General features: G+C 44.6%; 1 protein-coding gene across 6 annotated transcripts in view; it reads left to right on the forward strand.

The window, feature by feature from the left end:
* Nucleotides 1–13570, forward strand: part of LOC138745819 (E3 ubiquitin-protein ligase TRIM33-like) — a 145965-nt gene extending 132395 nt beyond the window's left edge. For all 6 annotated transcript variants that reach the window (XM_069903153.1, XM_069903156.1, XM_069903154.1 and 3 more), the window contains 5 exons: nucleotides 3271–3605; nucleotides 6470–6602; nucleotides 10434–10511; nucleotides 11388–11540; nucleotides 13171–13570. In XM_069903153.1, the coding sequence (XP_069759254.1) occupies nucleotides 3271–3605; nucleotides 6470–6602; nucleotides 10434–10511; nucleotides 11388–11540; nucleotides 13171–13398 (927 nt within the window). In that variant the 3' untranslated portion in view covers nucleotides 13399–13570. The remainder of the gene's footprint in view (nucleotides 1–3270; nucleotides 3606–6469; nucleotides 6603–10433; nucleotides 10512–11387; nucleotides 11541–13170) is intronic.
* The last annotated feature ends 244 nt before the right edge of the window (nucleotides 13571–13814 follow it).

Genomic DNA, 13814 nt, shown 5'->3' on the forward strand with positions numbered 1-13814 from the left:
TCTGCGCTGTATGACCATGTCACTGACTTGTGTTCAAAACCGTATCAGCAACTGGGCATGTTATTTTGGCTGCATGGTTAGAATTTACCCTGGATCTGTTCTGCAAGAGGGTCTTTGACCTGAAACGCGTCCTCCACGGGGACTGCTGAATGTTTCCAGTATTCTCCTGTTTTATTTCAGCTTTCCAGCCTCAGCAGTTTTGTTTTGGATGTTCATTGGTGGCAGGCTCACAGCCCAGTGATCATTGCTGGTGAAACTTCCTCAGCCAAATTACATTCTGTGCTTGATATTACTGTGGAAGGTTCACTTGCTCCATGATAGAAACTCAGATAATATTTTAAAATTTGCAGCTGATCACTTTTTTAACCAGTAGCTTAGCATGTGGCTGTCACAGTCTACAACCTGATCGGGTAAGGGGCCTCATCAAGGGAGGTACGGGATGGAAACAGGCTCTTCGACTACTGTGTCCATGCCAACAATCAACCACCCATTATGTTAATTTAATATCAATCCTCATTTTTATTCTCCAATATTCCCATCCGCTGCCCCAGATTCTACCACTCGCTTTACTGGTGGTCAATTAACCTACAGTTCTGCAAACTCCACACAGACAGCACCGGATATGGGAATTGAACTCAGGTTGCTGGAGCTGTGAGGCAGTGGTTCGACCCACTGCGTCACCACCTCGCCCCCGAAGCTGTCTTGTCCTTGTGTGATTCGCCAGTCATTCGCAGCGAGCAGCTGATTATGCTACCTTGGGCATTGGGAGTGGGAGGAAGCAATGAGGGATCTTTTCTCCACTCATCCTCGTGAGGTTTCAGGGCAGCACGTTTGGCATAGCGATTAGCGCAACACCTTTACTGCTCCAGCGTTCAGGACTTATGTTCAAATCCCATGCTTGGCTGTAAGAAGTTTGTACTTTTAGGAGCCCAGAGGACCACAAAACCCAGCAGCAAGAGAAATTCACCAAGACAATAATTATTTAAACAAAAGTTGCTTTTAATCTTCTTCAAACATAATAAGATCAGTCTTTAACTTATTACTATTAACAACCTAACAACCCCTTTCTAATTCTAAGCACACATGAATGTATTTAGTATGTGTTCAGGAAAGTTCTTTGTTTCACTGTCCAATCATTCACTTTTCACTTCTCTAAGTTCACTGGTATCAGGTAATTTTTACACTTTGCACAGAATTGAACATTTATGATCTTCACCACGTTCTAGAACTTTAAATTGTTACTGCAAAGGAAGGTCTTTGTTGGTTTCAGAGAGAGATATTCATTGTCCATTGGACACAAATAAATTGATCTCCTCAATCAGCCACTTCACTGTCTTGCCAAAGAAAGTTGCCCTCTTGGGTTTTCCAAAAGATAATCTCTTCTTCCAGGTGACCACAGAGTTCTTCTTTTTCCCCTATTTCAGGAGAAACACATTAACCAGCCACTTCACTACAAGGGTTGAGAATAGGCTGAACTCAGAACTCAGAACTCAGAATCCATCTTCAAATGGGATCTTATAGCAGGTGTACAAAGCTTGCATCCTCCAATACCAACTCCTGCTGGCAACCTCCCCCCCCATCTCTCCCTCCCTCCAAAGAATAGCATTTTTTTTTTCTCTCTGCAAAACCACATGACCCCTCTTATAATAGCATAGCAACCTTCAACCAGCAATTTAAACTTCTGGAACCAGTGTTAATAGTACAAAAATTTCAATTCTTTAGCGCTGTGTAAACCTGCCACTCCTGGAACAGGTGTTAATTGATATTAACCCATTCTTGTAAAACTGCCACAAATACTCTTCCATTGTCTCTTAAAGACACTGTAGACTTGTAGGCTCCACCTTAGGCATAATGTTACGAGCCCAGAGGATCCCAAAACCCAGCAGCAATAGATATTCAACAAGATAAATGGTTACTTCAACAAAAGTTGCTTTTAATTATCTTTAAACATGAAAATAGAATCAAACTTTAACTTATCTTAACTAACCTAACTTTAACCCCCTTTTAATTCTAAGCGCATGTGTATGTAATGTGTGTGTAAGTTCAAAAAAGTTCTTTGGTTCACAGTCCAATCTCACTTCTCACTCCTCCAAGTTCACTGGTTGCAGGCAATTCTTATACCATGCACAGAATTTAACATTTATAAAGTTCACCAGGCTTTGCTGCTTGAAAGGTAAATGGTTACTGCTCAGGAAAGTTCTTGTCGGTTTTCAGAGAGAGATTTGTTGTTCCAGGACATCCACAACTGATGTACTTCCATCAGTCACTCCAGGGTTCTCCAGATGATAACCTCTTTCTTTCAGGTCACAACAGAGTTCCTTTTTGTTTCTCTTACTCCAAGCTAAACATTAGACAGTTAGTCCTCTCCTCTTGCATGAGCCACAAGGGCTTTGACCAGGCCATCTTACCAGGCTTTCCATAAGTTTGCCAGCTTGTCCTGTTCCAGTTCTAGCTATTTCTGCTGGCTGTAACACTGTACAAGTGATCTGTATCTCTCTCTCTCTCTCTCTCACACACACACACACACACACACACACACACACACACACACACACACACACACACACACACACACTGAGAGAAAAGCCTGTTTGACTCTCTCTGCTCGCATGACCATCCTAGAACATCAAATTCTCTTCCAGACAATCTGTGGCTCCAGCAAGATATTTCACCTGTTGCCTTTTGTAAAACAAAATTCATTAGTTAAGTCCCTTGAGCACTCTTCAAAGCTCTTGCAAAAGCTCTGAAGCCCCGATATGTCTAGCATGGGGCAGAACTCCAGTATTTCAAATAAGATCTGTTTTAAAGTGTTTGTATGTAACCTAGTCTAACAAACCTTTCCCAATTTATCTCCCAAAAACATATCTATATACTCTGTCACAATAGCTCTTGCATTTTAAATGAGATGTCTTTTGTGAAATGTTAATGTCTGTTTGTGAAGTGTACCTAAACTAAACCCCCACAATTGATACCTTTTTAAGATATTTTTTCATCGTAATTTTATTAACCCAATCCATAACAGTATGTTCTGCCTGTGTCTCCGTGAGTTTTCCTCGGCGGTTGGGGGCAGGGGTGGGGTGTGCGGCTCCAGTTTCCAACCACCATTTAAAACGTACTGGGGGTATAGGTTAATTGGGTGTAAATTGGGCGGCACAGACTCAAGAGGCAAAATGGCCTGTTACCGTCCTGTATGTGTACATTTAAAAATTTTTAAATTTAAATTTAAAGTTTCCATTGTGACAGCTCCTGCTCTTTAACTCTCCCCTCCAGCTCCTGACCCAACGGAACAGCACAGCTAGTCTCCCTCACAAGTCGGTGATGGACGGGCGGATTTGCATTCAGCAAGATGGCACAACCAAAGGGGACCCTCCAGACAGCACTGCGTCCCCCTCCTCCCATACTTTCGCCCTTCAGGATAGGCAGTCTCAGCCCTCCAGTGCCTCTCATAAGCCTGTGCGGTCAGGAGCCGATAACAGCAAAGAGGACGATCCAAATGAAGATTGGTGTGCTGTCTGCCAGAATGGAGGTGACCTGCTCTGCTGTGAGAAATGCCCCAAAGTCTTCCATCTTGCCTGCCATGTGCCAACTCTCCTTAGCTTTCCAAGGTAAGATGCAATAATTTCCCGACCCTATTCGAATGAGGGGTTTTCCCTTCAAGTATAAACCCACCTCATGGAGAGTTGGCTCATGAATTAGATTAATTTTGGGGATGTGGGCTTCACTGGCAATGCCAGCAGTTGCCAACTAACCAAATTGCCCTTGAGGATGTGGTGTTAATGAGCCACTGCAATCCCTAATGAAGGTATTCCCATAATGAGGTTGTGCTTTCTTTTTAAAAAAATTTTTATTGAGTTTAACATATAAATCCTGCATACATAGTCTTCAATAAAACAATTAACAGGTCATATCATGTACATATGGATAGAAAATATATAAAGCTATATTAAACTATCCCTTGATTTAAACAAAGGGTAAGTTCTGTCTCATGTATTGAAATGACCTATGACAATCATATTTAAACCCATATTTAACAAGTTAGTTGAGAGTTCCAGGATTAAATCCAGTGTTGATAACACTGTTTTTCCAATTAAGTAAGGAGCAATTTGGGAATGTTTTATTCTGGTCTTTGTTCTTTTTATCCGTGGATGGCAGGAGTTTTGAGATTAGTTGGTGCTTTTGAAAACACGTTGCTAAGTGTGTCCACGGGGTAATACATCGGCTGTGGACCAGATGGTTTTGACAGCAAGCTAATAAGTTTTCTTGTTTTGACGCTGACGCCCTGGTTGATCGCTTATTTTGAAGGTCTTGTCGGTACTAGATGGGCTTTGGAGAGTTTGGAAGTCACTTAGCACAGAATCTGCAAGCTCTGTCTTGTTCCTGATTTATGTAGTTGGCCTAATTGAGTAAAATGCTGTGGACTTTTCTATAACAATACAGCATGGTAGCAAGCCCTTCCGGCCCATGAAACCTTGCCACTAATTACACCACCAACCCCATATGTTTTGGAAGGTGGGAGGGAACCCACAGAAGTGACAGGAAGAACATGCAAACTCTTTACGCCCAGCACCGGATTCGAGCCCATGATTATACTGGGGCATTACATTGTGCCAACCGCTGCGCTGACCCGTGCAGTCCACCTGCCACTCCTGGAACAGTGCAGGTGTTTTACGTTGGCACGAGGACCTCTCAAGTAATTTAGAAGCTTTAGTAACTTGGTTCCTAATCACACTCCCTGGAGATGCCATATGTCTCATTAATGAGCTATTGTTCCATGAAATATGCCCCTTCAGGGGATGGTGGAAAAGGCTAGCAATATGTAATTCCAACAGAGATTTTACGCATGTAACTTTTAGATGCAAAGTGCAAGGTTGAGAGCTTCTGGTAAATTGGGAGGATCAGCTGACTTTTATTCCTCATGCCCTCCACCTGTGTGAGGTTCCTCAACCTGTGTTGCAGCCTAATTGTTTGCAGTGGTTCAAATCCAGATTATCACTGTACACATGACTGCCAGGGTAGTAAAAGCAAACTAGAAAAGCTACGCTGCACTTTGACCAGCAAGCTCTGTATTTGCTGAATGAGATTACCAACCTCATGGTGAACTTGGAGGAGTTCTGATCTTTGGGCTCGACAGAGACAGTCAACAGGCAGGAAGAACTGGCTCCCACACCCAAAAATGGGCTGGCGTCCAATTTTCCCGAGTAATTCTTATACCAAACATTAAGAGCTCTGTGTTTGTATAGGATTTTGATTGGATAAATTGTCAGCAACCAAAATTACGCATTTAAACCAGAAACAAAGACAGAAATAATGGCACACAGGTGTACAAAATTATGAGACTGAAAGCAAACAGGCTTTTCCCATTGAGGTCACGTAGGACAAGAACTCGAGGACATGGGTTAAGGGTCAAAGATGATGTGCTTAAGGGAAACATTGGGGGGGGGGGGCATCTTCTTCACACAGAGAATGGCGAGGGTGCCAGCTGAAGTGAATGCAGGCTCGATTTTGACATTTAAGAAACATTTGAATAGACTCATGGATGGCGGGGTCATGGAAGACTGTGGTGGTCAATGTAACGGCAGAATAATAGTTTGCCACTGACTAAATGGGCTGAAGGGCCTGTTTCTGTGTTGTGTTCTATGTGAATAGAACAGTGTTCTATCTGAACCATGACTCGACTTCTGGAAAATGCTAGTTTTAAATTTAAATTTAGATATACAGCATGGTAACAGGCCATTTCGGCCCACGAGTCTGTGCCGCCCAATTACACCCATTTAACCTACAACCCCTGTACGTTTTGGACAGTAGGAGGAAACCGGAGCCCCTGGGGAAAACCCACGCAGAGAACGTACAAACTCTTTGCAGACAGTGTGGGATTAGAACCCCAGTCCTGACCACTGGCGCTGTAAAAGCATTGTGCCAACCACTACGCCAACTGTTCCGACCCAATGAATTCTAAAATATAGAAGAATAAAAATCGAAGCAGGAGATTAATTCCAGGTGTCCAGGCTGATGTTTATCCATCAAGCAAATTTGATGCAGGCCAGATAAGTCTCTCCTGAATTGCACACACAGCAAGATTTCTTAAGCAGTAAGTTGCTGCTATGTTTTCCACAACATAATCAAAGATGATTCATGTTTCACTGACAGTCAAACGCAGTGAGTTACATTGTCTTCACAGAAGCATCATCAATTCAACATGGTCAGACAATTCCAAATCAGTAGCTTCTGTGAAGAGACATTTGGGATCCTCTGGAGGGATGAAGTGGGTGAGATAAGTGGCATCTAATGTGCATGGCTGTATCCAGTGAAGGCCTGAGGGAGAAGGCAGAGGAATGATTAGCCATGGCCTCTTGGTGCTGGCTGAAGGGGCTAACAGCCTTCTCCTTTCCCTGCGTTTCCCTTGTATCTGTTCTAGATCAGCCCTTAAATGTCCCATCTGCCGCTGAACCCCTCTGTTTGTTTTCTTCAGCGGCCACTGGATCTGTACGTTCTGCCGGGACCCGGTGAACCCCGAGGTGGTGTACGACTGTGATGAGCAGTGGCAAACGGGTGAAAAGAGGAAAGGGGGAGGAATCTCGGAGATTCCCCCGATTGATCAAAGGGTACGTATGTACTTGTGGAGGTTTCACTTCCAGTAGAAACAGAATCACGTCAAAAAATAGGAGCAGAGGAGCTCATGTATGCTGCATAAGCATTTAGAGCATGCGGTTATCAAACTTCCCCAATACAAAGATTCAACTTATTGGAAGGTATGGAAATTCTCAAATGTATTAAGTGAGGGCCTGAAGCCAGGCTTACACAGGTCGAGGGAGAGATGGGAGACAGACTTGGGCACAACAATTACTGAAGAATGGTGGCAAGACCTGTGTCTGGACAGTGTGACTGGGGTCATTAACACCAGATACAGGTTGGTGCAATACAACCTCTTGCACCAGCTGTACCTCACACCACAAAAATTACATAAATCAAAGCCAGAAACCTCAGAAATGTGCTTTAGGGGTGGTGTGGAGATTGGAACCTTTGTCCACTCCACCTGGCTATTTACAAACATGAGACCCTTCTTGGAGGACCTGGGGGACATTTTGAAAAAAATTACAAAAGTGGATTTTCCACAAGATCTGGAGTTGTACCTTCTGGTGGATATTGGAAATGTGAGTTTTCGACTGTCCAAATTTCAAATTCAGTTCGAGAAGTTCACAGGAAGTGTATGCATGGAAGTCTGACTCCCAATTAAATTCCACACGATGGAACATGGAAATGCAGAATTGCATTCTCTTGGAGAAAATCACTTACAAGCTAAGGGAGAAACATGACACATTCGTTAAAGTGTGCAGCCATATACCAAATACCAGCTCCCACTCCCCATGAAATATGGATAATAAAGCCTGTCCCAGCAGGGAAAGGATTGGCATTAAGGACATGGTACAGGGAACAAGCGTGTTTTCTTTTTAGCCCTTTTTTAGCTTGTTTTATTTTAGTTTGATTTTTCATTTAGTTTTTAAAACATTTCTCACTTGGATTATTTAGTTAATTTTTAGGTTTTTGGTGGGGCCTCTGAACCCCACTTGTATTTGTATAATGTGTAATTGTGTGGCTATGTGTTTGGCGGCAAGGGGAGGACGATGAAAAAAACCGTCTCTGTACGTTCCATGAATGTTGGAAAAGATTGCATTGATTTGTTGACGTTACTTTGAGTCTGTGAAAAGTCAACATAAAATATTCCAAAAAAAGTGTGCCAGCCAGGGTCTCGGCACACCTTCCTCATGCTGACCACCCGACTCACCTCAGCGCAAGTGTCCCCATCAGGCCGTTGGGGCAACCGGACTCACCTCCACGTCTATGTCCCGGTCAGGGTCTCGGCACACCTTCCTCATACTGGCAACCCAACTCATCTCCACGCCAGTGTCCCAGTCAAGTCCTTGGCGCAACTCAACTCACCTCCACCCACATGGCAACAGTAAAAAAGAATGCCATGCATTGAGGGGCATTGCTAGTTCAGCGGGGCAAACCTGCACGTGTCCACTGAGGGTCTCGGCGCTCTCTCGCGGGGTCCATCTGCCCAGTCTCATTTATTTGAAATCATTTATTTTTTTCCTCAATTTTATTTTGCCAGTTTGAGTTTCCGGTTGATTGAATTCCAGATAATAGAGATTTTACTGTTACTTCTTTGTGTTGAACTTTGTAGTCATGAGATTTTAATGGACAATTTGCAGGCATGGCCCAATATTTTGAAGGATGAGAGGGAACTCAATACAGTATGTTTGTCAAGGGCTTAGTAAGGCTAGACACCTTTTTACCTCAAGGTCCTGGGGAAAATCCCATCGGGACCTGGAGACTTATCCACCTTTATATGCCTCAAAAGTTCCAACAACCCCACTTTCCTAATTCCTACATTTTTCATAATTACCCCTTTTGCTTCTCATCTTACACGATTCCATATCCTTTTCCCTAGTGAATACTGAAGAGAAGAACTTGTTCAATATCTCTCCCATCCCATTCGGCTCCGCGCACAGTTGTCCGCTCTGATTCTCTAAGAGACCAATTTGGATTTATGTTCAATAGCCACCTCGTACCTTCTTTTCGCTTTACTAATTTCTTTCTTAAGATATTTTTTACAATCCATGTATTTTCCAAGCATCTCGTTTATACCTTGTTTCTTATATTTATGCCTCCCTTTTAATTCGAACCAAATTTCTAATCTCCCTTGAAAACCATGGCTCGCTCGAACTTTTAGCTCTGCCTTTTATCCTAACAGGAACATAAAGATTTGGCACCCTCAAAATCTCACCTTTAAATGGCATCCAATTCTCCTCTACCTCCTTCCCAAAAAACAAATCAGCCCAAACCACTCCCTGCAAATCCCTTCTCATTTCTTCAAATCTGACTTTCCCCCACTCAAAAACCTTCATCATCAGACCAGACCTATCCCTTTCCATAATTAGATTGAAACTAATGGTACCATGATCAGTGGATCCGAAGTGCTCCCCAACACACACCTCAGTCACCTGCCCTATCTCATTCCCCAACAGTAGATTGAACACGGCCCCTTCTCTAGTGGGTACCTTAACGTATTGCTGCAAAAAACTATCCTGCACACATTTTACAAATTCTAATCCATCCAGCCCTTTCACAGAATGTGTTTCCCCATCTATATTTGGAAAATTAAAATTCCCCACTAACACAACCCTGTGCTTAGTACAAATCTCTACTATTTCCTTATTCATTTGCTCCTCTATTTCTCGCTCCCCACTAGGTGGTCTATAATACACCCCTATAATTGTAACTTTTTTTCCATTTTTAAATTCCACCCATACCGCCTCCCTTGACGAGCCCTCCAGTCTATCTTGCATCAACATTGTCCTCTTACCCCTTCAATTCTATCACACATAAAGCAGCGAAATCCCAGAATATTTAGCTGCCAATCCCATCCCTCCTGCAACCACGTATCACTAATCACCACCACGTCATACTGCCAAATGCCAATCCACACCTTCAGCTCATCCACTTTCCTTACAATACTCCTAGCATTAAAGTAAATGCATTTCAGAGATTTCCCACATCTTTCTCTCTTGTTTGTCCCTATCTTTACGGAAACTCTATTATATATTACCATTGATCCCCCTCCATTACTGGACTGATCATTTTCCTTCTGTCTTTCCACCCCCAAACTTTGTCTACAAGCCTTCTCTATTTGTGGACACACTGTCTATTTGCTCTTCTCCTTTATATTGACCCCTTCCCCCAACCATTCTAGTTTAAAGCCTCCTCAGTAGCCCTAGCAAATGCCCCCGCCAGGATTCTCGTCCCTCTGGGATTCAGATGCAACCCGTCCGTTCAGTACAGGTCCCACCTCCCCTAAAAAAGGTCCCAGTGATCCAAGAATTCGAATCCCTTCCCCTTACTCCACCCCTTTAGCCATGCATTCATCCTCCACCTAATACTATTCTTGCCCTCACTCTCGCGTGGCTCAGGAAGTAATCCAGAGATTATCCCTTTGCGGTCTTTCTTCTCAGCTCTCTACCTAGTTAAAGATTCCATGGGCATTCCACTTTAAGTAATCCCTTTCTAACCACCTTGCACCTATCCCGCCCTATGCCATAGCTGCTGTGGTTACTAGAGAATTACTTAAGATGGTACGTGAGTAGAAAAAAGGGTTGAGGACCACTGTCGTAGAGAGTGTAAAGAACCTCGAGATCCAACCTTCAAATATGAAACCATGGGCCTTTGAACTGGCAGGAATAATTTTGAAGGTCAAGATATTAGGCTTGTGTGTTATTGGAGGCAGCCAATGAGCTGGCCTTGTTCCTACCATTTCTACTGTGATACTTCTAGGCCGTATAAAGGGTATCAAAAGATTGTGGGATGCTTCAAGAACATTGACTGGTTTTGAGTCTTTCATTTGGCAAATGGTAACTTGTTTATGTTTTTCACAGAAATGTGAGAACCTGCTGCTCTCCATGTACTGCGATGAGATGAGTGTTGCCTTTCAAGAGCCAGTTCCTGCTTCAGTTGTAAGTATCTACTTCCCTCCCATCTTGAAGGGGTGGAGTCACTGTATGTACATTGTCCTGCACGCCACACTCACCATCTTTCCTTGGGTGTGAGGCAGGTATCAGGCCAACAGGGATCAAGACCATGCCTGAAGTCATCCGTCAGTACACAGGGATAACTGGAGTCCTGGGAGTGGGGGGCGGGGGTGGGGGAAGGTGTTTTGTCCTCTTCAGGAGGTATCTCCTGAATGATTTTACCAAAGCTTATTGAAAACTTTGCCTATTGAGCATGAAGACATGTTCTCAGGGGGTAAGACTGGTATCATGCATAAGGCAGCAGCAGGCACAACTTGAGTCCAACACCTCCAGCAACTAGGGTTTGTTCCTGACCCTTTGCACTTGCTTTTGTGGAGTCTGCACGTGCTGCCTTTGACCACATGGGCTTCCTCCAGGTATTCCGGTTTCCTCCCACATTCCAAAGATGTATGGTATTTAAAGTTAAATGATCACTGTGCGGACGCACAGCCCGGAAGCAGCTGTATCGCTATAATTTAATTGATCTGGTTGCTCATTTGTCCCTACAGAGGCATGTATTGGTAGGTTGTTGATCACTGCAGTTTCGTGGTAGAATGCGAGGGAATAGCGGTATCAGTGTACGATTGGTCGAGATGTATGTTTGATAGTGCGAGTTTGCTTGGCTTCTGCGTGACTCGAAAATGTGCAGCGGGGGTAGGGTGTGACTTCCCTTTCCTGTATGATACTTCCATTCACCAATTTCCAGATGTATTCAATTCAGCTTTGCTGCTTCCAGCTGTGATGCTTGTACTCTTTTGGCTTGCTTGTCAGACCTAAACACCCTCTTGCCTTGGGGCTCATTGACCCCATCATTGTTTGTAGGTTCCTGACTACTACAAGGTAATAAAGAAACCAATGGACATGTGCACTGTAAAGATTAAGCTACAGAAGCAACATACACATCACTATCAGAGAGCTGAGGACTTTGTGGCAGATATCAAGCTCATCTTCAAGAACTGTGAGGAATTCAATGAGGTAAGAAGTCATTTTAAGTGGAAGCACGAGGCCAGGTTTCAGGTTCACACTGACCAGCCATTGAAACATAGTGTAATGAAGACTGACAGCTGGGTTCGCTTGTCCCAATTTGCGGTCCTGTTGTTCACCAGGGCAGTGTGTGTGCGTGTGTGTGTGCGTGTGTGTGTGTGTATGTGTGTGTGTGTGTATTCATCTTTCAGAATTGTACCTCGCACATGGTTGCATCTGGTGACAGAAGGAGGGCAGGATTGAAAAAGATATTTATTCAAGTGTTCGGAATATTGAATTTCCCTTGGCCACTAATGCAACTGACAAGCAGGCAGGAGCTCCAAACATGCAGCATGCCCTCAGTTGCCTTGAGCCCTCAGTCTGCGAACCTTGGTGTTTTAGCACTGAGTGAAGCTAATGCGTCAGGTCTGGCTGGAGGCCGATTCCATGGGCATCAGATTTTATCTTTTGACTTTTTGACTCCCTCCTCCTAGCCTCACTTTATGGCCATGACTAACTCCACTAAATCTGGTTTTCCCTTCTTCCTTCAGAATCCACCTTGGAGTCTGCTCTGGCGGCTCCCCTGGTCAGTTCACCTCTTCAAACTTTCCTGCTTGCCCCCTGGCCCTTCGACTTGCTTCCCCTCTCCCTGGTAACCAAGAGCAAGCCTTACTGCCCCTCTGATTGTTCTCTGGAAACCCCAGCCAGACCTGGCGCGATGTCTTCCTCTCACCGACTAGCTACCAAGTGAGCTTCTCGAGCCAGCCACCACAGTCACCAAAGATTCTACTAGTGGGTCAACAGTTGGCCCCTTGCCCAGCTTCACCACAAGCCCCTGAAGAAATAAGAGCTGAAGGGCATTCAGCCCCTTAATTCCTACTGCAGCCCCCGTTATACTGATCTCAACATTGCTTTCCTGCATCAACCCCGTTATCCCGTCCAAACGACTTTGTGAACAATTGGAACAGTGCGACTCAAGTTGGTCTCGTGTCCTGTTCCAATATCCCCCTCCGGGTGCTGCTCTCCAGGAGCTGCTCTATCCTTCCCAGTGCCAATCCATTCAACCCACACTGCTGGTGGTGTACTAAATACCACAGAATCTCATCAAGTGCTCTAATCTGAGGAATTGTTTCCCTCAGGGATCTCAATTTCATGGAATTTGCTGGGAAGGCCATCATTTCTTGTCTGTCACTTGAAACCCTGCCGTCCATGTATAGACAGTACCCCACATTCTGACCCAAGAATCGTCGATGTTTCCAGGCCAGGGTTGGGCTGATAACATTCCAACCCACCTCCCTCAGTTGATGGAGGGGTCAGGGGTCGGGAAGGTGATTTCAGTGAGATCCTGCAAGTGCGGCTTTGTGGCACCCTGGCTGGCACTGTGAACTGTACGTCGGGTTCCTTGGAGCCTTGGGTTCCTTCATCACTGTGGCTGGCGTTCCACTCATCTGCCAAGAGGAAAGGATTCCACCTCTCCCTGCAGCCCCTGCCCCCCCCCACCCCAAAGAGGTACCTTGCGTCATCCATACCCCCTCTTCCTGCAACAAACCTTCGCCTCTAAGTCCCAGGACATCCGCCCCCTTTAATGAATGCACAGCCGACGACGACCTATAAAGATGCACTTGCTTCTACTCTATTGTAGCCTGATTCCGAAGTCGCTCACGCTGGAAGGACCTTGGAGCAATACTTCGAGGCCAAGCTCTTACTGCTATTTCCAGATCGGATATTCCCACCGCTGCCCCCCTCTAAGTCGGACTCAGAGCGGACCAAAGTGAACATCAATTCAGAGGAGGAGGAGGACGACGAAGATGTGGTCCCGCCCCGGAGGAAGCGGAGCAAAGGGAAAGAGAGCCCCATCTTTCTCAAATGATTTTGAAGAAATTCTCCTATTGAATAGACTTGCTGACAACTGTAATATTTGTATCAGGAAAATGATATTTAAGAGAAACGATGCTTGAAAAATCTAGTTAGTGATGAATACTATTCTGTAATAGAATTACAAACCAGCAGGTGGTAATTAAATACATTTCTGCTACCTCACAGACATGTCTGCCGGCTTGTTTGTTCGGTGAATTCTGATAGCAAAGACTGGCAGAGCAAATTGGATCTCAACAGCGCTTCGTTGGTGCATCTTCTGAGGGGTTAAGTTTCCTTTGGATAATCAGGGTTGCTGTACCAATGACAACCTAAAATGTAGGCGGAAGGTCCCAGCTGTTAAACCTCCGTTTTCTCCCACGGTGAAGGCTATTGGTGGTCTGGCATTACCTTCCTTGCTGATTCCAAAGT

The sequence above is a fragment of the Narcine bancroftii genome, chromosome 11, assembly GCF_036971445.1.
Source record: "Narcine bancroftii isolate sNarBan1 chromosome 11, sNarBan1.hap1, whole genome shotgun sequence".
NCBI classification, from domain to species: Eukaryota; Metazoa; Chordata; class Chondrichthyes; order Torpediniformes; family Narcinidae; genus Narcine; species Narcine bancroftii.